Source organism: Echiichthys vipera, assembly GCF_963691815.1.
Source record: "Echiichthys vipera genome assembly, chromosome: 2".
NCBI classification, from domain to species: Eukaryota; Metazoa; Chordata; class Actinopteri; order Perciformes; family Trachinidae; genus Echiichthys; species Echiichthys vipera.
In genome coordinates, this window is record NC_139827.1 from 18,718,091 (window position 1) to 18,745,159 (window position 27,069).

Genomic DNA, 27,069 nt, shown 5'->3' on the forward strand with positions numbered 1-27,069 from the left:
ATTAAATATGATCATGAGAATAGGCATTCTTTAACTACATCAAAATTAAGTCATCAACACAACCCGCACAATTTTCCAATCACTCAATGCTTAAAAAGCAGGCTTTACCCAGCGAAATAACCAACAAAAGTACAAAAAATATTTAATTGTAAAAGATGAACAAAAACCTGAACACATACTTGTATAGTAATATATCATTTATGCATTCCAAAGTGAAGTATTGTTTCATACTTCTCCAGTAAAAAATCAAAACGGTAATTCAAACCCAGCTCAATTTCAGAGCCCCTGACCAGTCCAGGGGATGAGCTTTGAGCAAAGTATCAAGAAATATTTGAATGCTTAAATTTGTCCAATTACACACTGGAAATCAATTAAAAGGCCTTTAAAAGCATTACAGGTGGCAGTAAAGAGGCCACATAGTTTCTACTGGACCTTGTGACGCTATAAACAAGCTAAAGCACCTCAACATACATAGAAACCTAAACGTACCAAAGTTTATAAAATTTTGGTGTCGGTACATCTTTTAAAATGCACAAATCTTATGCTACGACGTTCCCATATTTCAGCCATTTGCTGCAATTTCTAACTGTCTTGGATATTCAAAAAGTTTCACTACAAAGTTGCACATTGGCATTTACAAAATACAACAGAGTAAAACTGGTGAGCTCAAAGTAAAGATAATGTGCAACGGAGACAAGGAGGAAGAGGTCAGGAGACATACGGTAGGATTTTTCCCAGGGAATTTAATAAGCAACAATCATAACCAGATTAAAATGTTTGTAAAATGTCCATCCTGTTTTTTTTTCTTAAAAATGGCTCCACAAAAGAAGCAAAGAGCAACAAACACAAAGGAAAAAAATAACATGTTTTTTGAGTAAGACCTACATATATAACTATAAGGTATTTTAAACCTTCTAGGATGTCAGTGGTTTGTGTCTGCATTTGTATGTGTTGTGTGTACATGTGTGTTTTAAGAAAGGTCCATAATGTGTCCAGGAAAGCTTTAGAGTCAGAGGAGCGTGTACGTAGGGTTGGGGAGGTGTGAGGAAAAGCCAGGCCCGTTCTCTACAGTCTTGATTTCACCTTCACTGGTTTCCTCTTTACCTGAAAGAGAACAAAGTCTGACTCAGTGTCACTGAACTCCATGCTCACTTATGTAATTATCTGTGGCTGGTTGCTTGCACAATAAGATGTTTCTTAAAACATAGAGGATTTCCTTAAAAGTAGTCAACTGTTGCAGACGTCCGTTGAAACTAAAACCAAAAGGAGAAATTTAACAGCTGCGTGGCTAAAGAGCTAAACAACATTCAAACGTACAATAATTACGGTGATATCCTCTGTGTGTGTTGACTGAACAAACTCAGGACTCCCTAAAACGTATCAGTATGTATACTATTATTAGTATTTCAACCAGATGGGCGTGGCTTTGCAGGACGTAGCAGTACACGTTTCAGTGAGACCCGTACCCGTCTCCCCCGTACGTTCGTACCACTTATAAGTGACGAACGTAAAGTAAGAAGGCAGAACTAAATTATTTTCATTTGCTATCAGTCAACTTCTCATTTTCATCAAAGTAGTTTCCCTTCTAAAGCTCGGAAAACTAGACTGAGCAATGCACGCTTACAATATGAGTTCTGTTTATTTAATGAATGTCAAGTATGAAGGCATATACGATTCATATTCTACTATAATTTGAATCTTTGTTCAGTTATCAGTAAGGGAATCAAAATCGCATCGATTCCCATCCCTAGTCTTGGGTACAGTGGCTACTTGGAGCAAAGAGTATCTTTGTAAATCCATGAAAACAAAATAATTAAATATCATCCCTGTTTGAAGTTACGATCAGGCATGAGGTTTCATGGACGTTCATTCTCGGGGTAGATAAGGTTAATTAACAACTTTTTAGGTGACGGTTTTGCTAGCTTATCCAAAAAGAGACAAGACGGCCCAATGCAAACTGACAAGAACATGCACCAGGTAAACTCTGTGTGACACAGGACACGAAGGCACCACCCCCGGGTGAAATACCAAGTTCTGCAAGGAGTCCAATACAAATACAAACAACAGCCATGAATGGTGAACTTCCTGGAGTTACTTTTCATCACCGTGAATTTGCCAGGCGTACACTCCAACCAACGTTTACTGATTATGTCTGGCAATCAGTGCTATACCTATTATTCATCAGGGAACAGTTACAGCGTGTAACAAATAGTTCATTTTTAAATTTGTGGGTTAAATACAAAAATAAATAGTATGTTAATTAGTGAGAGCTAGAGCCAGGATATCTGTGTCCAGTCTTAATGCTAAACTCGGCTAATCATCTCCTGGCTCCAGCTCCACTTTGTCCAAATGTTTCTTAAACAGAAAAATTTGTTGACTAAGATAGAAGAGACTTAAGACCCAGACAGTTATATTTTGACCTGTAGCAGGAAACACTGTGTTTAGATCCTGGACAAAACCAACTCACTGCCAGCCCACTATTGGGCTCTCCCTGCCTGCCAGAAGGAACTCCCTTCCTTGTAGACTTGGTATCTCCCTGGTTATACGTGTTGGACCAGGCTGCACAGCTGCTCTGCCCTTGTGCGAGGAGAGGTCTTTCTCTGTCCTTCCTGCCACAAACAACTCCCTCCGGGCTGGACTCCAGCTCCATCTCAGTGTCCCCCTCGCTGCCCAGGAGGAGGGCGACTGTCCCTAATGCTCTCCCTTTCTCCTCTCCAGACGCCAACTTTCTCACTTTTTCATTCTCTCTGCTTACATAGAGACAAAAGGAAAGAGTTTACATTGGAAGGATGGTGCGATTTCTGTACAATCTAAGGATTTGGGTTAGCTATCTGTGAAACTAGGGCTGGGTGATTCCATATGATTATGTATCGCCTTTCAATGGAATCGTATTGTGATGAAATAACATTGATGAATGATATCGTGATTACAAAATAACGTCATCTTAATTAATAATAAGCACATACAGACTCATAATTTTCTGAAAATCTGATGTAAATGATTGTGTTTATATTTTGCACTAAAGTTAAGTTCTTAATAAAATGAGAAAGTGCTCTAATTTTTAATTTGTTAGGTATTTCATTTTCATAGGAGTGAACAAAAATATATGTGATATATCATATAGACTAGTTATTGAATTACCATGAGAACATGCTATATCTTAATATATATCGTTATAGAGATATGAAATTATCGGGATACAAGATTTTGACCATTTCCTCCGGCCCTAGTTGAAACAGATAGACTGGGGAGATGATGTTAAAAGCAGCGCAGCCTTTTCTTGTTTAATCATTTATCTGCCAAAACTACAATAAGCTACTAATTTCCATCTCAAGTTACTTTCTGCTGCACCTTTCCTCTTTCCTCAACTCCTCTCTCACCTCTGCAAGTCGATCTGTCTCTTCGTCCCTTCGTCATTCTGCAGCTGCTGTTTTGACATCTTCATGTTGATTGACTCTGTCGATGGGTTGGAGTCAGCTGCTCTCTTCCTGCCTCTGCCAGCTCCACCTCCTGTTGGTGCCGCTGCTGCCTCTTTTTCAGCCGCCGCAGGAGCAGCAGCTGTTTTAGGTGGGCGACCTCGTCGTTTGACGGGCGACGCTTCTGTCTCAGTGTCAGGGGTCGCATTCTGACTCGGCTCCTCCTGAGAGAGACAGTTCGGAAAGCTCGGTCAAGATAATGTGCTGCAGCATGCGGTGTTCCTGCTGACGTCCGATTGTCCTCTCTGAGCTTACCTTCTTCCCCTCGTCATTCTTGATGACTGGGTTCTCGTTGTTTTCCTGCGCTTGGCTCTCTGATGACTCAGTGGCAGCATTGCTGTTACTATAAGACACATTCAAAAAATTGAAGGAAGCTTTATCGTTGATAATGTGTATGTGCGAGTGTGTGTCTACCTGTATACCTGTTCTTATTGACGGTCGAGGAGCTCAGTGGGGAAGAGTTGGTGCTGGTGTTACTGGCTGTGTCTGAGGCTACGTTGGTCTTGTTTAAAATCCTCCTCCCTGGTACGGTCAGAGGCTTGTTCACAGCTCCCAACACTGGAGCTGGTTTAGGCTATAAAGAGAAAGGGTGGGGTTAATTTTATTAGGCTGGTAAGCATTTGATAGTTTAGACCCCAGATGATTAAGTTGTGTGTAAAAATAATCAGCAATATGGCTTCTATTTATTACTCAATTATCCTCTGCTCACCTTTGCTACTATGTGTAGATCTTGTCCTTTTGTTCTTTAAAGTAATTTGATAAGGGCTAATAATCCAAGAATCATACTCGCATACTGAGAATACAAATATTTATATACAGATGTTTACTCACAATAAAATGACAAATCTTTTTTCCCTTCTCAGCTAAACAATTAACCCCAAAAAGTGTTCACAACCTCTTGTATTCTGCCCTGCCGCCCTTTTTAAATTATACTCTACTCATTACAGAGATAAGCATTACTACCTATAATGTGGATTGCTCAGGAAATAGGAGCAACATTGAGTGGTGCTCCTATTTACAGCATCAAATGTTTTGCATTTACCTTTCCAGTGAGCAGCACTTGTCTCATCTCCGTCGACAGATATTCTTTATCATTTTTGAAGTCCTGTTGAAATAAATGACAAAAGAAAACTTTGATTAGCACAAACTGCTAAACCACAAAGGTCATGATTTTGTCTTAAATCAAGTGTGCCCATATTCATCTACTATACCACTGAGTGGGTGTGAGTCATTTTAAAGAAGGTTTTGAAATGTCCCATCTCCGAGGAGAGGAAAAGATTGAATCCATGTTTCAGATCTCTGATACGTGTCCGTTTTGAATTGATTTTCCAATCCCAGAAGCATTAATACCTAAACTACATGCTTGCGTGCGAGTAAGTGTGTGCATGTATTGCCTTGTCCTGTATGAGGAAGAACTTGGAGGGTAGGACAGGGTCTTTCGGAGAGTCCAGGTGACATGCAGTGCTCTTGTTGGCAATAACGAAGAGAGCGACATCACAGACAATATACAGCTTCTGTAAACAAGAGACACACTGTTAGGATTGTTATGATAATAGGTGGCTCGTCCCTTGTTTGTTGTCGTTTGCTTGTGTTTGTGTACCTCGTTGGACTTTGTATCCTCAGGACACTGTGCATCCTTGGTCTGTTTAATGTTCTCTACCATCTTCCTTAGAAAGGCATGACTGTTGTTCTCATTCTTGGTCATCAGCACTTCCAGCATAAACCACAGGCACCTACATGCATAAAGTACATTAAAAACAATAAACACAATAACCTGTTACAGCGTCAGTCATCACAACTTGTATCTTATTAGCGTTATAAGTCAAGAGTATAAAATGTCTCAGCTGTTTCATCAGATTAAGAGATATTTTGTGACTCAAAACCAAAATATAGTACATCAACACTCACTCTTTGATGTCTTTGAGCTGTTCATATTCCTGTGGTTTTGTGAAGTCTGGGTCATGGGCCAACAGGTGGATCATATAGGGAACAACATACTCGGGAAGGAGCGAGACAAGTTTTTCTGTGGGAATAGAGAAAACTAATTTTAATGCCTTTAAGTGTCTTTCAAGCCAGTTGTTTTTGTACACAATTAGCAAGTAAAATAAAAATGGATATTTCGCGAAACAATCAATAATTTGCACTTGGCTGATCATGTTTAGCGCATAATTACAAACAGATCAGATTTTCAGAGTAAAGACCTCTGCCCAGGCATGCCCTATATCCCACAGTTAATGCAATGTGAATGTTCCCAGTCAAAAACTTAATGCACTACTTGTTTCACATTTTCAACATTGTTCACGTTCGTTTGAGGTTTCCCTGCTGTCCGCACCACATACTGTTGTCATCTATATATATATAACGGTAGTGGATGGAAACGGGCATTAATGAGGTTATTCTCTTTGCAGATTTTGTGGAAATTGGTTCAAAATTTCTGCAGAATTGGATGAAAACTTGGCTTATGTGATCTTTCATTGTCTAAAATGCTGTTCAATAAAGAACACATTTAAAGAACTATATTCACCAAAATCAAAAACAGCAGTTAATTTTGGAGCACCAAAAGTTTCAACATGAAAACATCAATAGGTTGAACACCCACCCTGAGCGAGTGGGTTTTGTTTGATGTACTCTCTGCGGACGGAGATGTTTTTGAGGAGGCACTGTCGGGCGTGGGCGCGGCGCTCCTTCACTGGGTCCTTGGCACACAGGGCGAAGACGGCGAGGTACTCAAGGGGCAGCATCAGTTTGACAAGAGCCACGTGCAACTTCTGAGCAAAGATTTGACGAACCTGGTAGCACTCGTCCTGTACGTAGGAAAGAACACTCTTAAATCAACCATACAACAGAGTGTAGAAGATTATTAATGAGAATGTTTTCTTATATTCATATAGTACATTGTGACTGAATTTACTAATGGGCATGACATTGTGCATATTATAAGAGGCCTTTTTCATAGCGGAAATTTTGACTTGTCAAAGTAGGAAAAGTACAGGTGTTACTAATGCCAATAATGACTGCCTTCTGACTGTAAAAAAGTCAAATGAAAAAGGAGGATTACAGAAAAGCTTTAAACTTAAATTATGACCAGTAGCATCATTTCAAATCTGTATTTCAGTAATAGTAATTTATTACACTGGGCATCGTACTGTAGGATATTTTAAAGTCACCTATGCACAACACAAGGGCGTAGCAGCTAAATAGCCATCACCGATTTGATTCACATTTACACTTGTGCTTCTCCTACCGTGACAGGTCAAAATTACTTCTTTCAAAAAGGCCTATAAAAAGTGATGTAAAGGTGAGACTGACATTGATAACGAGGCCGCAGAGCTGAAACTGTTCAGGTGTGATGATGTCATGGTAACAGGGCTCCTGGGCCAGCTTCATAATGGCTCCACCTGCGGCCAGCCTCAGACGAGACATGTCTGACTTACTATGAGGAGGAAGAAATAAGAAAAAGGGGAAGAAGGATAACTTTAAGAATAGGATAAGGATCATTTAAAAAAAACAAACAATTTATAACTGGCAATTTTCCCCTCCAACTGTACCCCTAAATCATTTGCCCTCACTACATCTTGACCCTCTATCAGATCTCCTGTGACATTCAAACCCTGAGTTACCTGATCTTCTTCTGCTCTGTGAGGTCTCCCTCACTGACCAGCATGGCTGACAGCAGACGCAGGGTGGAGTTCGCTGACTTGGATTGGTTATTTTTCATTCCTAGTAACCAGCGCACTAGCAGCTTGATTGCCTGAACCTGGATGAAAAGTGTGAATATTTGGACAAAGTGAGGTCCCTGAAACTTTAAAACATATCATCTAACAAAAAACAAATTGTTGTCGTCAACACAAGATGATGGATGTGCATGTCTGAAGTCAAAATGGAAATTTAATTTGCACTAGAAGTGAAATAAATACAACAGATGTGTTGGCCTCTTACCTTAGCTAGGACCTCAGGTGAAACTTCCTCATCAGTGGTCCACAGCTTCCCATTCTTGTTTCCCACTGACTGGAGACATAAATGGTAAATCACAGTCACATTGGAGTCACATTCATACTCTTTTGTTGATTATTAGCTGAAAGTTGTAATTTATAAAGCAGGTGTCAAAAAAATATTTTTAAAAAGTGTGCAATTATGTGTGCAACAGTTTCAGTACACAGTTGGATCTCCACGTACCCTGTCGTTCATGAGCAAATCCTTGACGATGAAGTTAGCCACGATGGACTTCATTGGTGAAGCAAACTGATCTGGGGCCAGCATGGAAATATGGCCCAGGGACACGAGGGGAGTAATGAGCTGCTCCGGGACATCGGCATTCAGACTACGGGACAGAGGCTGGGAGTGAAGGGATAAACTGTGTGAGTGCATCCCAACAAAGAAATGTCAGTTCAAGAAAAGATGACATACAAGACAGAAAAACCGGAGACAAGCGAATTATGTACAATGTGCGTGTCGTATATTTAAATCAGTAAGTTACGAGGTGGTACCCTACCTCAAATATCTGTGCCAGCTGCACTTCCTTGTTGTTAAAGATGGCGTGGATACAATGGACGGCCTGCTTGGCCTGGTGAGGTGTTCCCCGCTTGGCTTTCTGATGCAGGACAGGAATCAAAGTCCTGATGGACACATAGGAACAAACATTAGGAAGATTTACACAGACCAAATTCAAACCAGATGTGGAGCAGTATGGCAAATGCCAAAAGTGTGGACCCTTGGTCTGTAGAAGCATTAATCAACAGACTAATGTCCAATAGAACGTCCATTGAATGAACATATCATTTGTACTTATAAGTATCATGTCATGTCTCTCTTACGATCTTATCTGTTGTAGCTCTGTCTCAATCTTCTGCCCTGTGTTTCTGAAGATCTGAATGGCTGCCTCGGCCACTTTTTCATCTTCCATCTTCAAACACTGGAGCAGAGACTCGTAAGTTTCTGCTGAGTGGAACGCTAAGGGGTGGGTGAACGACAGAACCTAGCAGGAGTGAAAGATCCGAAATGATTTACTTTGAAAAATAATTTGTTGGAAAAAAGCACAATCTAGCCATAAAACCATAAAGCCATAAAGTAACCGGATTTTGCTACAAATCACACAGTCATACATTTTGGACATTGGCTTCCATTAATCACAGTGTGCTTGGCCATGTTATGTACCTTGAGTAGTTCTAAGCCAGAGCGGATGGCTGTATCAGGGGTAACGCCCTCCTCATCATCGTCAGCTGTGCCTTCAATGGACTTGTTCAGCAGCTTCACCAGAGCACTAAAAGAAAACAAATAGGCTATTACAATCCATTTGTCAAAATAATCTACATCCAGGAGGACAACAGGTTGTGTGAATTATCTGAATTAAGTGAAGTTGAGATGAACCACATTTTCTTCTGTATTGTCCTTAACATGGAGTAGTAGAGAATATGATATAATAATATTAATTAATTCATTATAATTACATATAATATGTTCAATCAAAAACTGTTTAGAATCCAGAACTATTTTGGTGCGCTGAGGATGACAGAATGCAAAGTTTTGAATTTCATTTAAATTCTTATACGTTGGCTATTTTTGTTTCTAAAGCTTGGAAAAAACGTTTGGTTTATTTGTTTAGTATTATTTGTAATTTATGTTGTTACTGGATTCTTTCTTCTTCTTTTTTTTTTTTTTAAATAATGGTGTCTTTTAAGCCTGCTTGGGCTGGACATATTATTTATGCACCACATAATAATAAAAATCCATCAACCAATCAATTATAAGGTAATTGCCGAAGTGAAGCACTTGTGGATGTCTTAAGTATTAAACATAACAGAAATTGTTGCACTGCCTAACCTATGCACTAGAAGTCATTTGGTATGTGTGATTCCTCTCTCATGGTGTTTTTCCATAAAGCAGAAAGGGTTAAAATCGTTCCCTATCTAAGGCCTGAAGGTACACGTCACCACCACTAGGTGTCTCAGTGAATGAGAAAAGCCTGTTAATGGTGTTACACAATGACACAGAGAGGCAGGGAGTACATGAAGCTCCCTGTCACTGAAGATAGGGAGGGCTGGCCTGTCGTTTTTGTGTATCACAGAAAAGGATTTATAATCCTCTTCCAATTTGAATCAAAATGTACTCTAATCCATTTTATTGGTATTATTAAAACATGACTGTGTTCTAATATGTTTGGTCTGTTGTGAAACTTAAAGAATAAAAAAACACTTTGTGTGTTGAAAGTGTCAGGCATTTTTCTGACCTGATGGCCTCAGAGTCGATGTGGACGGGGGCAATACGCTCCAGCAGGAACTTAACCATCTCAAGGAATGGGTTGGTGGGCTGTTTGGGGAACGTCAACTTCCGAGTGATCTCCCTCTGCACACAGTACAAACAGTACACTGTTAACACCAGCATTCATGAATCTGTGCTATATATATATATATATATATATATATATATATATATATATATATATATATATATATATGCATTTATGTCACATAAAGGTTAGTGTTTGTATCACTAAGTCTTGGACAACCTTCTTTAAGGGTTACTTTAATATTACAGCTTAATTTTTCATTAACCAAAACTCTATAATATAATACATTTATTTTCTTAATAACTGCACCTTGAAATAAAATTAAAAGGAATATTTTTCAGTAATAACCAAAATGCCGTTCTTTGTCTAAAACATGACACTGAACAACAGTCCCCAGGGATTCAAAGCTACCGTGAGTGATCTGTGACTGTGAGTGTAAATAGAGGCTCAAAAACATGCTCACAGCTCTGAGCTGAGAGCAAATCAGCCTGGAAGCCTGTCTGCGAGTGAGAGTGTATGTGTGTGTACTAAATGGATGAGTGTTCTTCTCACCACACAGATCTCAGCCTGTTTGCAGGAGCAGGTTGGGCTGATGAGCATCTCCAGCTGGACTCTGAGCTTCTCATCTTCACCCAGAACCTGGTTGAACCTCTTCATGAAGTCCTGGGCCTTTCCAGCATCTGGCAGATTCTCTGTGAACATAAAGAAAAGTTAAAATACAAGCTCAGCTACATTAAGTGGAATGGATCTTTACCACTGAGAAGAAACAAGTGTGTGGATTGAAAGTGTACTGTACATGTTTGTGAGGTTTCCAACAACTTACTGGCAATACTCATCAGCTTCCCAAACATGGCTGTGTTATTGGGCTCAGACTACCAGGGGAAAGGGAGAGAAATATGTCAAATGCTTTACATCTAAGACATGGACGACATAGTTATCCTTGTATATTTATGTGTGTGTCAACACACCACTGGCAGCTTGTGGAGATCAAGCAGCTCTTTGACGAGGCCTCTGAGCATGTTCTGACACTTCCACATCTCATTCAGGGCCCTGAAAGCAAAGAAGAGAGAGCAGAAACAGGTGAGAGGTGACAAAAAAAACAGAACGATCAATAAACTGTCCTTGTGAAAGGTACATGTTTAACTGTTAGTGTGTTGTTTGAAGATTCAGGTTTGCTTTTCATTGTGTAGTTGTTGTTTTTCTAAAGCACTGTGTTTATAACAAACATACAGGTCAGTATTTAGACAGTGTACAATCCGAAAAATGTGTTTTTGCTGAAAAGAGACAATATTACAGGTTTACTGACTTGACAGCGTTTGTGTCCAGGCAGGCATACAGGTAGTATAGACACTTCATCTTCTCCTCTGTGTCAAGACTGTGCGGGACCATGTACTGAGCAAAGATCTTCTCTACTAATAACCTGGAGAAAGGAGGGGAGGGTTTCTGTGAATTGTGTGAACACAGAGAGAACAGAAACCACAAAAATTGACTGTACTTATAAACTTTAATGCCGTGATCCTATTTAACTAGTGGTCTCATCCAGCCCACAAGCAGCCTCCTAGCGGCCCAGACATCAGGTAATTTTATATCATATATGTAAAACAGGTTAGTCTTCACAAAAGATTATTGGTATGTTTTCTTGCCAGAGAAATATCAACCAAAATCTGCAGGTTGCCAGCTAGCCAGGGAGCTTCTGGCTGCGGCGCCTCTGCCTCCTGTCTGCCCATACACTACATTTTGCTGCTCTTTGAGATTGAATTTGTAATTGAATAGCCTTACAGAAATCATTTATACACTGACAGAGCTCTGTACTCACATAACCCATTCAAAAGAACCATTTTGTTTCCTAATGTAACCTCACTATGAAACCCAAACGTTTTTTCACAGACACATGCACACATGGCCGGACCGTCTATCACAGCAAACAGAGAAACTCAGATTACAACACACACGCCATTACTCCACTATAGCTTTCATTAGAAAATAGTTTTCTAATGAATAGTAGTATGAATAGTAATTTGCTGCTATATTAAATGATCTGAATGTCAAGTACAGTGGCTTTAATCTATTCATACATCCATGTATATGCTCACTTGTCGTCAATGCTGTTCTGATAGTAGATGTGCAGCAGTTTGTCTTTGATCCAGCTGATCTTCAGGGCAGACTCTTTCCCAGCCTCATGGTGTAGACAGTATTTCTTAAAAAGCTGAGCAAGACCCATCATGGCCTCTTTACGCACACGCCACTATAGGGGGAGGGTAGAGTAGGGAAGAAAAAAAGATTAAGAAGGAAAGATTTTAATTAGAATGAGGACAGCCAATTTACATTTATTGACGTATGAATCAACTCACTGAACGTACACAATGTTAAAGTTGCGATAACAATTTGAATGAATGACCTGAAGATCACAAATTTGAAAACCAAATCAATACATCCAGATGCTACGAGTACCCAAAAGGCCATTTGACTCATTTGCTACATTTGCATAATAACATCTGCAGTACCGATGCACCGCATGCGAGTTCATATTTGTCTCACCCTCTTGTCTAAGGTCCTCTCTCGTACGAAGCCCAACAGCTGGTCATTGACCAAGTTGAGGTCTTTCTTCCCGGCGTTGATGATGGTGACAATGACATCGTGACGGATGGCTTCCTCTGGGTCATGGGAACGCACCTTCAAATACTCTGATTGATAATAAGGAGAAAAGCATGTAACCACATTTTTTGGCATAATGTGAAATACATGAATGAATTAAGAGGGGAGAGGAGAGTGAAGAAGACACTAACTCACCCGTCAGGTCTCTGGCCAGGTCTGGGTGGTTCATGAGGCAGTGGCTGGCAAACTTTACACACTCTAGCCTGACTGGAACATGGATGTCATTGAACCTGCAGAAAAACATCATGTAAACACAAAGAAATCAACTGGATTATGCATCATTCTCTGAGAGAGAAAGTGAGCAAGGCAGGGACATTTAAAAAAAATAAAAAATTGTCAATTCAGACAACTTATTTAAATGTTAACACTATCACTGATATTACTTTTTTATAACCTATGAATGAATGATCTATTTTCATGCTCATGGAGTATGATCTCTTGATTTTGTATGGCTTATCAATTGATATATATTATTTGTTTTAGATGTTTTTGGCAAATTTAGTTTTCTTTAATTATCTTTTTGTTAAATGTTATGCCTAATTTTGCTTATATTGGGTTATTTTTGTGTGTGGGACCCCCTAGAAGATGAGATGGTACATCTCAAAGGGTTATTCCTAATCAAGAAACCAACAACGTTCCAGCTATTTGCTTCGACAGACCTTTCCCTATCGATTTTAATTTCAGTGCTGTATAGAGCTGTTTCCGTTTCAGGAGTGCGGTTGCCATAGTGACTGCAGATGTTAAAAACAGGAAGAGAATGCATAGCGGTCTTTGCGGGTGACTCTTTTTTTGTTTATTTTTTCATGTCAATGTTAAACATAACATAACGTTTCCTACCTGATCCGTGTTTATAATTTTGTTTGAGTAAATGTGTCAGTTGCGTTATGTGCGTTGCTTGTTGTTACGGTAAACAGGAAGAGAGCCAGTATATATATATACATATATCTTTTAGTAATGGTGAGTAATAACGCAAAATTCGAATTATTTTTGGCAACATCTTTATTTTTTCTCCCCTCAAATTTTTTCTTATATCGGATTACTCGATTAATCAATGGAATAATCGTCAGCCCTAGCGCTGTACAGAAATGCCCCACCTTAACCACCTGATAAGAGTACAGATCAGATTCCCGTGCGCATTTTTCTTTGCCAAACCGTCTCCTGATCTTTACAACCATCAGCCTCACGACTCCACCAGGGGAAATTTCCCTCTGACTTCATGATTTTATACCTTTAAAAAATTATAACGAGGGAGTCTATTCACAAAAACCTTTTTTTACAACGTATAGTTTCTACTGAGAATTCCTCAACAAATAAATTATATCACTCATTGAACTGCAAAAGCTTAAAAAATCTCTTTGTGTGTGTGCATATGTGTGCATAGTGTTCTCGTAACTCACCGTCCTAAGAAGCACTGCCACAGAGGTCTGTTCTGTGATGCCAGCTCTGAGTCTTTGGCCCCAAACAACTTAGCTAGCAACCGCACAACAGCTAGACGCTCCTCGCCATCATTGCTCTGTAGACACAAAACAAAAACACAAAAGTTGCCCTTTTTGTACTAAACTTACTTTTGAAACTAATAATAAACTGTGAGAGCACTTTGGTTCTGGAAACTGCTCAGAGACCCCCTTACTGTCAGTATACCTAAGAAAGCCATCTGTCCTCTGAATGTTACAGGTATCTGGCTTGTGGTTGTAAAGTTTAATGAGGCTGTGGTTATCCTAGAGGTCAGGTCTCGAGGACAGTTTTATACAGTGAGCTCAAGTTTCAAAAAATGGTCTCACTACATTGAAATAACTGTATGAGGACTTACATCATCACACATGAATACAATTGAGGTCATTGAATGCTAAAGAGTCTCAGCTTTCCAGTCTTACCCAATTTATGCAATTCAACACTGTCTGCAGAAATATTCAAATAATTAATTTCAGAATAGGTTTAAAATTGATTGTGATGATTGTCTAGTTACATAAGACACCAATATCTTCACCCTCTCTGTAAGGGTGTGTGTGTGTGTGTGTGTGTGTGTGTGTGTGTGTTAACCTTAAGTTTGAATTCCAGCTGTGGCATGACAGAGGTAAGCAGCATCGGGTCGATGGCAAAAAGTTCCTGGATGAGGTCAAAGACATGCTCTGATAGGTCGCTGACTGATGATTTGCCCATCACTAAAACCTGATTGAAGAACTGAGGAAGGAAAAAGAACATTGTTTCACATCAATGCTTCATTTAACAAAATGTACTGTAGATACAGACAGCACTTTATGTATGAGTCTGAGGACAACAGTGAGAAAAACCATAACAAAAGTGGCAAACTAAATATAAATAAGTGAGGATTGCTACTCACGTTTGCAATACACGTCTCGATGGTCTGGACGGTCCTCTTCAGCAGAGTCTTGGCAAGATCGTACGCTTGCTTATTCAGATTCTGTTCCAAGGAATGTTAAACACTGATTAATTAGTTTAAACATCAAACATACACTGACACGCAGAACTTTAAGCTTGCCGAATATGATGTCAGCTGACAGGGGTTGAGAGACCTTGTTGAGAGGCTTGTATACTAAACTGTGCAATATCTCCTTGAGTAATACTGTGAATTAAACCAGTCAGTCTACTCAATATTTAGCTTTTTTCTGTTTTTCCTATTTATTATATCCTGCCTTTTTTGCGGATTCTTCTTGTTATTAAAAATATCCCCTTTGCTGCTGTAACTCTTTTTCTGATACCATTTTTATCTTCCCAATACTGATTCTGATACTTAACATTGCATCCCAGCTGATACAGAGTACTGATCAGATAACAGTACGTTAAAAAATATATATTATTAGTATTCTTAACAGCTGTTTTCTTCTAACCCTGTGTGGATGTGATATGATTTCTATCATTTGGCTCAGGTTGAACCCTTAACATGAACAAATACACACAGAGAATGAATGCCATAAAACTTTCTTTTACATGAGGGAAAAGGAACATGTATAAATTTCTTTTAAGTAGATTTTTTCCCCGGGCTAAATTACATGGTATCGAGCAGTGCATAGACTTGCATACTCGCTGATATGGATAACAGCATTTTAGGCATTTCTGACACTGGTATCTGTATCGGAACGTTTGTGTCCCACCTTGTGTGCAGGGATGAGGTTAATAAGAATTGTATCCAACAGCTCCTGTGTAACTCCATCGCCCTCCATGATGATGGAGCTCATCAGGTCTATCATATGCATCTGCACCTTCTGGTTATGGCTGTTACTGTGGAGGAATAAAAAAACAATAATAAATACAAAAACAAACAGTGTGTTTACATCCATATCAGTAACCCGAAAATGTCCTTACCCCAGACTAAGGAATGATCGGACTATTAAAGTTCCCCTCGTATGCATGAGAATGGGTTGAATGGGAAAATGACGGTGTAACTCGACCTCCGGTACAGTAGGTGGCGCTCCGCCAACATACAGCTGGACTGAATACGGCTTTTTCCCGGTTCACCTTTGGACAGAATTACGACCGAAACGGGTATTCTTGATAGTAATGTTACTTGACGTTGCAAAGTCCTCGCTTGGTTTAAAGGTAACGCTCTATTATTGTTGCTTCCAGGTTTATTTTATTTCCGGGTCAAAAGCCACTGCCGCGGAGTGGGGAGCATGCGCAAACATGAAACCTGATAATAATCAGGGAGCGCTGTTTACATGCGTGAATAATTGGGGGAACTAAAGGAGTTATATAGGTCTGTTAACCAGGGTATTTTAACCGCGATTTTAACCGGGGTACAGTGTTTACATGGTGTTTAAGAAACCAGGGTATGCCCTTAACCCGAATATAATCAGGTTTTTAAACTGCATGTAAAGGCACTGAAAGAGTGATTGCTTATTGTTACTCCCTCTACACTGAGTGTTAAAATGGCTCCTAGTGGTTATGGGCATATCTCAAAGTTCAACTGTATGAAATATGGATGTAGTGAATTCACCCATAGGTTTCTGAAGAGCCAAAATGAAGCCCAATACGGCTGGATACGGCCATTGCCCTCTTTGCAGTGCCAAACAGCAAGAGGTGGAGCATGTATGGAAATGGCTGAGTCAAGAGAATAAAGCCTACAGTCTATGCTAGCCACCTGTGACAGCACCAACCTGTTACTCAAAGCGGCCATACCTTTAATTATGCAGAACTTAAAGCCTTAATATAATTCCAACCGGTGAGTTATATTAAAATTCACCCCTTTGCAGTTGTCATGAACAAGAAAATCAGCTATAGAGACCTAAAGCAGGTCTTTATACCAGGCTGTTGACATGTTTATTTCTGCTGTAAAGTTAAGCTTTTTAACAAGAGGGTCTAAGGGGATTTGCTCTGTTTTGGAGCCAGCCTCAAGTGGCCATTCGAGGAACTGCAATCTTTGGCACTTCCATGCTTAATTTTTCAGCGGAGGTTGTCACTTTGATCATATTTATCAGTCTGCCGGTTTCTAGGTGAATGAAATGTGTTGAAAAGGGAGCAAAATGTGACCAATTCAAGGGCTACCAGTAGGACTGTGCTGGAATATGAAAAAGGTCTGATAAACGGGGATGTTAAGAATGGCTGGGACAAAAACAATGTAAAGTAATATGTTATAATATAATATAAACACCACAAAAAGATTTACACAAAAGGACACAGCAGCAGATAACAATGGCCTTACTTGATGACAGAGAAAAGACTTTTGAAAAGCTGGATGAAGATCTCGTTGCAGTCCTCCAGTTCAAAGCAAATGTTGTATGACTTCACCCACGCCAGGTTCTAGAGAAGCACATAAAACGCGCATTATTCCTTCATTGGCAGTTTGTTGTACTGTCCCTTGAACTAAAATCAACACAAGTTTAGTCCTTTGCGGTTTCTACCACATAAGCACTTTACCTCCAACAGGTAGAAGTATCTGTTGAACTGAGGGCTCTTTGTGTCTTCAAGTCCCTTTAGCTGTCTGGTGATAAACAGGAAGATTTCCTGGAGACAAGACAGGAAAACACTTTAGCATGTGATTGAGGTAATTCTTTTTATGTCAGTTTTAGTGAGTCCGCAAGTTTCGTGGCAAGTGGAAACCACTCAGAGCAGTAGAATTGAGAATTGAGTGAGAGCTAAACGCGATGGTTTGCAACGTCAGCTTACACTCACCTCAGGTAACGTTTGAATTCTCACAGTGATGTTCACTGTGGTTTTGCAGGAAACACTTGTTAGAGCTAGATAGTCCATTGATGTGGTAATCTTGCTGGAAACGTACCAATGTCTCTTAATGTACATTTTAATGTTGAGAGTTCACACCGAAAAACAACGAGATGAGTTTTAAACACATATTTTCTTCGAAATTGCCAAAAGATGAGCTTGAATGAATAGAAGACTAATGACTTGGAGGCAGTCGGGGATCTTTCACAGATTATTATTAGCATTATTCTGTAGCAATATACAGTTGCTTTTTATTCTAGTTTGCTCATGATCATGTTAGTCAACTGGACTGCTTTTAAAGCCATCCCCCTTGAGGATAATGTACAGGAACTTAATAGAGGATTTTATATCATTGTCAAGGGTCAGTTCCTAACCTTGAGTTTGTCGTGGGAGGTGTAGGGGGCCTCGGGAGCATAGATCCTGAAGATGTCAGCCAGACAGCAGGCCACCAGTAGCCTTACATCTTTATTGGGGTTCCTGAGGAAGAAATCTGAGGCGAGGTGAAGCGCCAGGCCAAGATACTGTTGCTTCTCCTCTTCAGAGTCTTGGTCCATGTCCATGTAGGTTTTAACCACCATCTGTGAAACAGAGTGATAAGGGAGGAGGCTGAGAAAGGAAACATCTTGGGCAGGTCACAATTACAATGAGTAAAGCAATATTTGAACGTTTGACAGTACTGTATTAAGAAAATATAGCCTGCATCACATCTTTTGTTTGAGGGTTTCCTGTAGTGCTTTGTATCGAGAAATCTAGACTAGGGTTCCAAAGGGTTGTAAAGTTTCAGCTAAATTTCCATGGCGTCTTATGTGTAGGCTGTAGTTGTCCTTCTTGTCATTGATCATGTTAAGCCTATATATTGCACTGTGTGCACTTCTACTAGTGTATATGGGCATGTGCAATTGATGGATGAATGTATTTGTTGTCGTCTTTACTGATCTTTTTTGCTGTGGGTTTAATACTAAATGTCCAAGGCAAATTTCTCACTGGGACAAGTATATCTCATATATCAAGTTCAAGTAGCTTTTGAGTCATTACATTGAATGTCAGACAACAATGTTATGAAGTTAGAGTGGCATTCCCTGAGGCATAAAAACACAATAATATTAAACAATTTAAAAGACAGTTAAAAGAACACACAGCAAATCTATCTTATGGTATGCAGGATTTCCCCTTTAATTGCACAGACTTGGCTTGTACTGCCGGGCCAATTGGAACCATGTCAGGTAAGAAAAAGCCAAAGTAATATCAATTCCAGTGTTTCACCTATCTTTCCACTGTGAGTCAATGAATGAAGAAAGGCAACTGTCTGTGATTAGATCATATGAAACAATAATAAAAATAATAATAAATAAAAAAAATAATAAAAGGACAGCAGAGTGTGTCATCTCAGGAAATACTAGGAGTAACAGGTAAACCAGTTCTAAAGGTGAGGTACCATTCTTTCTTTTTAAATAAGTGCTGTGTGGTGGATCTAATTCCTGTTGATATGAATTTGAAAAAATACCTGGAAAAGTAGTAAGTTGTAGCATTTGAGAACAGACTTGGAAGTGGTGGTAACTGTGGCTATCATTATGTGTAGCTAATTAACTTTATTTATATAGTACCTTAGTACAAGATTTTGGTTGCCGCCGTACTCTACAGGGGAATTGTTGAGTCTATGTTAATCATAAATAAGTCAGAGTGTGGTCTTTACCTAGTTTGTAAAGTGTCCTGAGATAACTTTTGTTATGATTTGGCACTATAATTAAAATTGAATTAGTGCTAGCTTGAAAGGTGATTTAGCATAGTTGACACGGCAGTTATTGCATTTCAAATGACAACTGCTGGCCCAAAAAGATTTTCCCCCATACAAAAAATCATTACTAAATAAACTATTGCAAATTGATGCATCCATTTTTGAGCTTCAAAATTAATGTTTGGGGCGTTAAGGCCCATTAATAGTCTCCAACAGCCACATCAGTAAATTATTTATGTGCAAGGAGTCAACAGGAAGCCCTCAGCTTAAGGGCCAAAGACTCATGTGCAACCTCTACAGACTCAAAAACATAGAAATGGGAAACACTTTGGAAGCAGCTTTCAATGGAGGGAATCGAGCGACATATTGGAACGCCGGATTCATTTTTTTAAATATATGATAGTGATGTACTGAGAGTGAGGAAAGAACATCAAGGACATTGGGTACGGATAGAAAACAGTGGCATGTAGCGAAGCTTAAGAAATTTTCCAGAGCACCTCATAATCCGTCTCAGTTACAAGTCACTTGGCTTGTCAGAGCTTGTTTGCTGGAAACAGCTGCATCCAGTTTTATGTGAAAACATAGATGAGAGCAGTGACACTCAATCAGTATATATGTACGATCAGACAATGAAAACTAAGAGTGAAACAAGCCTAAAGCAACGTAGAGCTTCAGAGCACATGCAAACCTTTATCATTAAAGAGTTACTGAGTTCAATGACGAGTTTGAGATTTTCTTACACTTACACACACTAACAATGCAAGGTAAGAAGCACATTACCCGGATAGAGTGGAAAGGTTAAATAGTAAATGACACGTTTCCCCAGTGCTTGTCTTCTAATTTCTCCTCGCCCATTTGGATTACATCGTAGCAAACAAATATTGTTAAAATGACGGGAAAGATAACCTTAAATATATTATTAAAGATGTAAAACATGAACACTGATTCTCTCTCTCAATGAGTTGATTGCACACTGATTCTATGAAACATCTCAGTTCTTATGGATGGCACCATGCCTTAAACTACCACTTCCTCTATGAGAGATGAGTGATATGAGAGAGAGAGAGAGAGAGATTAAGCAGAGCAGTGGAGCTCACTATACAGCCAGGCAGTCAGCAGGGTGGGGGATGGGCCAACAGCTCCAGCAGACCACTACACACACTCCTACATAAACACACACACAGACTCGCTCGCTCACTCCAACTCTCCTCTGTTCTGAGCTTAAACAGTCTCAACCCAGCTGGTGAAAGCTCTCTACTCATAGTTAAGTGCGTGGGCCTGTTGAGCTGTGAAGTATGTGCATGTCTCTGCACCTTCAATATATTGTTGTTTATTTGGACAGAGTAAATAAGTAATAATAAAAAAATTGCTCAGCGTGATGTGAAAATATGAGAGGATTTCAAATGGCTGCTGATGTAACGTCTAAGCAAACATCTGCTTAATGCTAAACTGAAATTGAGCCACAACTTAACCCTGTAATTCTTGCAGGCAGTTCTCATGATAACATGTAATAAACTGTAAGCAGATAACGATTTCATTTCCCAGGGAGTCAAAAACGTACATACAAACAAACAAACAGATTTTACATTGGTTGTGCCAACCAAACTTAAGCCTCGTCATAACCATGCCCTGAATGATGCACATTCATGTGAATGCCCATGTGACTATGGCGATACATGGTTAACAATTAGCTAATCATTAATAATTTGTAGAAACATTATTATGGAGAATCGAAGAAAAAGAAAGTAAATTTTACTGACATTGAAATACATCGGTGTAGTTTACAACTAATAAGGACCAGAACAGCGTCTGAATGGACCGAAGAGGCATTAGCAAGTTAGTTCATATGCTGTTACTGCAGCCGACCAGCTAATTAATTAGCCATCTAGCTTGACAACTGACATTAGAAGTGCACTTTTGTGAAGGTTTGTCTGGTCACTCGTTCAACAAGCTGAGGTGAAGGGCAGGACATGTGTTCATGTTTGCAGTTTAGCTATATAACTTGCAAACATAAAAGGAAAGGATTGTTGTTCAAAGTTTGTGGCTCCTGTTTTGTTCATCGTTATCAGACTGCTGATATATAAAATGAACAAAATTTGGACTTAATGCTGGCTCCTGACATAGAACAAGATGTACACCCAGTCTTAAAGAGAAGAAGGCTAAAGCCTAAATGATGCATCCATGGCATATAACCATTAGCTCGGACTTAGAACGCCAAGTTAGTATCGCCTTAGCTGGACACCAGCTGTAAGCCCTGTTGGCAGGGCTGTAAACTAGCGGTCGCCACTCACCAAATGCGCCTAAAATATTCCTCTGGCAACTTAATTTTAGTGGGCTACATGCCACAGGGCGGGTAAATGTCGTGCAATAGGGCTATAGCGATACACCGATATATGATATTAAGCTCACGATGCGATACATATCACGATATTCCGCCAACAATACGATTTGATACGTTATACTTAATTTGTTGTTGAAATGTTCCATTGACTGGGATTGACTTAATAAAAACTGAAAGAATCAGTTACACAATATCTGCCTCTAACCGGACAGCAGAGATGGTAACAAGTCATCTTTTGCAAGTCCAAGTCAAGTCTCAAGTCTCAGCAGCCAGTCCTTATCAAGTATCTTATGGTTTTAATAAATAATAAAATAGAGTTAACGTTATGTGGTAAACAATAAACCTGCAATGTAACCTTGCTAACATTAATAATTAACGTTGGTTTAACGTTGTTAGCCAGCAGATGGAGGCAGCTACAGCCCTATTGTGCAATAAATTCTGCATGATAAAACAAAACATTGAAGTAGCTATAAAATGATAAATTATGATGCTAGCAAACGTTAGCGCTAAACAGGTGATTTGTTGTGTGTCGCAGTGAAGTAGCTCCCCCAGCATCACCACTGTAGAAAATAGTTCCACTCAGAGGCAACCTAGCGTACGCATCAATGCTCTTTAAAAGTTTTGTGTAGTGACTTTGATCTGAGCACAGCTACAATGCAGTGGCACGAGTGCTCAGTTAGAAGCAGGCAGCCTGACTATATGGATGGTGTAAAAGACGGTGTCTGGTGAAGACAGTGATGAGGAGTTCCGATTAGAGATGCATGCTGGATCGAATCGGCCACATCAGAGTATGTCCTTTGTCAAAGTTTTGCAGTGTTTAAGTTTTCAATTTGCAATATTTTGAAATTCAATCAATAATATTAAAATGTATTTCTAAGCATGTATTGCCATACAATACTGTTAAAAAGTACTGAAACAGATGTATATGCAACAAAAAGAGGCAATTATTTGGCTGGGGAAATAATTTACTTGGCCGGTAGATTTTTTCATCTACCAGTCCCCTTGGCAGGTAAGCCAAAAAGTTAGTTTACAGCCCTGCCTGTTGGTGCAACTGGCCCCTGGTTTGGTTAAAGGCTACATGCAATCGCTATAGAGTACAGTGAAAGCCTAACATAATTTGAAATGTCAAGTCTTAATATTAGAATTAGAATTAGATGAGAAGATCAATATCACAGGTGAACAGCTAGCCTGATTATATCAAAAGGTTACAAAATATGCCTGGTGGCATCTAGTTCATTAATTAACACAAGTTGTTTCATTATATATTCATTCATCATACAAAAAAAAAGGGAAAATGACAAGATGCGGTTAGAAGGCGGTTATAGGGCATTATTTCTTGGCCGGCTGGTTGCCTAGTTACCTCTTGGTGATGGCAAGACTCCAAACAGCTTCTGGCTGTAGCTTCATATTTACATACAGACATAAGGATGGTGTCGATCTTCTCATCTAACGCTCAACAAGAGCAAGGGCATTTCTAAAATGTTTAACTAATCCTTTCTGCTTAAGGAATGTTGTCCCTCTAATGTGGTTTGAAACATTAACTGCTACAAAACACACCTTGATTAAGCAGATGTCGTGTCTCTCATCCTTTGTTCTGTTTTTGTACAAAGTGTTTTCTTTGATAGATCAAAGACTACATGACCAGTCTGTGCTGGTGAAAATACTTTGCCACTGGGTAGGCTCAGTTAGCTATTATTACTGCCCTTTCAAAACTATAAACACCCTTATTTGGCCTATTTCACTAGCAATATGAGCTCTGATGACTGCTGTTAAAGGGATAGTTCAGATTTTTTGAAGTAGGGTTGTATCAATTACCTATCCATAGTCATTGTTATTGTGTGCAATAAGGGGGTCTTATCATATAAATAAAACAAGTAAAGGTATTATTGTACATATTCTGTGAGTTCAATTAAAATGTATCACAAGATGAAATACCTATTTTACATTGATTTATTTTTGAATGACTTGCTAACACAGACTCAGCTTTTTAGCTACTTCTACACATTCCTGAAGCACACAAAGTGAATACAACTACTAGTATGTCTAAAAGCATAGACATAGATATAACACTGTGTCCCAGACAAACCTAAAGTTGAACAAATTCTACTAAACTCAGTGAAGACATTCGGGACACAGTATTAAACTTAAGCCTAAAATTCTACAGTAACAAGTGTTGTGTATTTATTTATTAAGGCCAGGACATATATTCTCATGAATACGTATGTGATGTTCAGATAAAAGACATTGAGTATTAATTTGTAAAGTTAAAAAAAGTCTAAAATAAATGTGTGACCAGCCTGGTGATATATGGGGTTGAACTTCTTTTGACCTACAACATGCATTAGACCAAACTACAGAATTGCTTTTTATAGTAGCTGACTGCAGATTAAAGTGACTGAATAACTGGGACATCACCCTTAAAAAACAGACTGCCCACTGGCTAATAGCTTTGCTGGCACTACAACACAAATTAAAACTCTTCCATCATTGGGTTAATTGCACATGCAATTAGTGCCCGCCTTTCCAACTCATCAGTATACAACAGAGGTTAAATGGATCTGTAAACATCTGTCTTGGACAGTCAACAACCTGCCATTCAGCAGATTTGTGCAGCTTGCCAAGGATTGTATGCTTTATGGTCACAGTGTTACTCTATAAACAGTTCTAGGATGTCAGGAAACCATTTCAGTATTACTGTAGTAAACAATCTAATGTAATTAAGAAGAGTCACAGGATCCCTATAAACAAAGACGCCAACATTGAAACTGAAGGACTGAAACGTACGGGATGAGTAGGGGTGCATATCAGGATGAGAATGCAGTGTGATAAGGTTTAACACCCATGTTATAAGTACAGCTTTCCCATCTAGGTTGATAAGTTAACTAATTGGTCTTTTTGGTCTTAATTGACTAAGATTTCTTTGACGAATTAGTCTTTTTTTTTTGTTTTTAACATGCCGAATGTCTGATTTCCAAGATACATATGAGCACATCTTTATTAAACACGATATGTAAAGTGCTTTAATTCTTTGTGGAGAAACTCAGGTTTAGAAATCTGTCGATTAAATAAACTAACCTATTAGTCGACAAAATCATGAGTGTTAGTCGATTAAGAAACATTTTAATCAAGGACAGGTCTGTTTTTAAGTGAGAGTAATCACTAATTTCATAATAAATGTTTGAAATGCTGTCCCTACTTTGGTAAACTCTTACTGCTATCATAGTGTTTTTGGCCGCAGTGGGCAGCATTGTTTTTGTGTGAAAAAGCTCTAAAGACCTACTGTACATTACCTGCACAGCAACGGCAGACAAACACCATTTGTGCGTCTAGCTGGTGAAATTTAGCAGCAAAAGCCAGAGACATATTTCCTTTAGGAGTTGGTAGAGACCAAAAGCAGTGAATAGAGAGTGAATATTGGACTCGACTCCAAATTAATGATAAGAAAAACTCCTGCATATTAAACTTAAAGGTCACAACTAAAAGGTAACAACTAGTTTCTCCTACCCCCAAGTAATCAAAAACAATCTGGTATACACAACATTATGATAAATGTATGCAAATATATATAAAAAAAGTTGTGCTTGGACAAAGATGTTCTTTTACTTTGTTCTTTTGCAGTAAAAATAGCTTAGGTGTGTAATGGTTGCTTTTCGTGTATTGACATTTTGGGATCATCCATTTTTTCCACTCTGAAGGGGACAAAATTAACGATAACCCTGGAGACATCAATACTTCTGAACTATAGTATCTCCCGCATCATGTCACTCTAAAGTCCAACAACATTGTACACCAGCAGTGAAAACATAAATGTTGTTCACAGTCAGAAGGGCCTATTATGACTTAATATATAGTAGTTTACAAAGTTAGGAGGGGTTTGGCATTGTGCCAGGGCAGTACACTGATAAAAAAGGTAGAGGCTGGGTGAAAATGTATCTTGACAGCAGGAAACTCCATCAACATACCTTCAACCGTTTGACCACCTCATCGTTGCTGATTTTGTCCGTAATCTCCTTCACTCCGGGAGGATATATGATCTTTCCTTCCCCCGCCGGTTTCTGCTGTTGCGGGAACTCCATGCTTGTTGATGTAATGGTCCACACGGTCTTCTACTGGCCTCTATGGGTCAGAAAACAAAAGTTCAACACAGCCATGCTATCCTACTTACCAAAACCTCGTTTTAAGCATAGCTCTCATTTACTAATCATTAATACCACCCACTAAACTTGACAACACCGTACCTGTTTATTTAACGATATTATAACCCAGAAAACTTTTCAGACAGAAAGCCAACATTGAAGCAGCATTGTGCATATTATTAGCTCGCATGCTAAAACACCCATCAGCTCCATATTTTTACGTGAATTTCTCATCAAACATGGTATCAAAGAGAAACAAGCTCAACTGCTATTCTGGTCCCCTCGCAGCTATTTGAACCTTTAAACGGTTAGAAAAACACTTTAAAACAACACGAGGGTAGCCGGTGTATGTCTACTGTCATACGAACATCATTGGCTAGCGGGTTAGCATTGTGCGGGAAGGAAGTAACGTTAGCAACGAGCAGCTAATGCACGTTAGCAATGCGAGCTAACTGCTAGTTTAGGCCTCAAACTCTTGAGGTGCCCATCACATCTGCAGCTACACACAACCACAGAGGAAGTGAAGTATCCCACCATCTCTGTCTGAAACAGCCATGCCCGTGACATGTTCAAATTCTTTACAACAAATGTAACTACTTTGCGAAGTTTAAAAATCAAGCTAATTTACTTGTTACTGTCTTTTTTCAACTTCAACGCATCGCTCCGCCGCTAGTTTACATGCGAAGAAGAAGGCTGCTGCTGCTACCGTCGCCTTCTCTCTCACCAGCAACTTGTCCACACAATTATTAACACTAACAAATGCAAAATGGATCTATTTTCAAATACACAACCACGACTTAAACAGCAGCATATTTCCCAAGCGTTTCCTCGTTTGTATTTACCTCTCAAGTGGGCCGTTTTAATTCATTAGTCTGACACAGGTTGGGTTTAGTTTTCGGCACAAAGCTCTCTGTCCGTTCAGTCAGTGCTGTCTGTGTGAATGCTGAGTGCACAGCGCCCCCCTCGGTCTCACAGAGGCACTGCAGCACAGTACATGGCGGGAGTCACAACCGAACCGCTCACACACTCAAATCACTTTCTGTCCCAGGATGGTATTTTCTGTTAAATATCTCATTTACATGTCAACATTGTTTTTCTTCATCAATGTCATGATTGTCTTGTTCAAAATGGCTTTTGTCTCATGTTTGTAATTTTGTGTTTTTAAGTTTTTTTTATTTTTATTTCCCGTAGTATGTTTTTTTTAATTGCTCATCTTACTGTTTGGGTCTTATTTGAAATATTGTATAATGTAAAGAGCTATG

The 27,069-nt window shown here is 39.2% G+C and overlaps 1 protein-coding gene across 1 annotated transcript; it reads right to left on the reverse strand.

The window, feature by feature from the left end:
* Positions 1 to 68: 68 nt before the first annotated feature.
* On the reverse strand, positions 69 to 26,733 carry pds5a (PDS5 cohesin associated factor A). Its single transcript, XM_083934104.1, has 33 exons — positions 26,650 to 26,733; positions 25,634 to 25,787; positions 17,970 to 18,173; positions 17,293 to 17,379; positions 17,078 to 17,175; positions 15,531 to 15,657; positions 14,759 to 14,839; positions 14,458 to 14,598; positions 13,815 to 13,930; positions 12,553 to 12,647; positions 12,301 to 12,446; positions 11,856 to 12,007; positions 11,069 to 11,182; positions 10,731 to 10,812; positions 10,586 to 10,634; positions 10,315 to 10,454; positions 9,703 to 9,818; positions 8,631 to 8,736; positions 8,291 to 8,451; positions 7,969 to 8,092; positions 7,653 to 7,811; positions 7,416 to 7,484; positions 7,097 to 7,233; positions 6,786 to 6,909; positions 6,076 to 6,280; positions 5,385 to 5,499; positions 5,077 to 5,209; positions 4,871 to 4,990; positions 4,519 to 4,581; positions 3,899 to 4,050; positions 3,732 to 3,819; positions 3,381 to 3,640; positions 69 to 1,104 (listed from the first exon to the last, which is right to left on the reverse strand). The coding sequence occupies exons 2-33, from the start codon at positions 25,745 to 25,747 to the stop codon at positions 1,101 to 1,103; spliced, it is 3,882 nt and encodes a 1,293-aa protein (XP_083790230.1). The 5' UTR covers positions 25,748 to 25,787; positions 26,650 to 26,733; the 3' UTR covers positions 69 to 1,100.
* Positions 26,734 to 27,069: the final 336 nt, after the last annotated feature.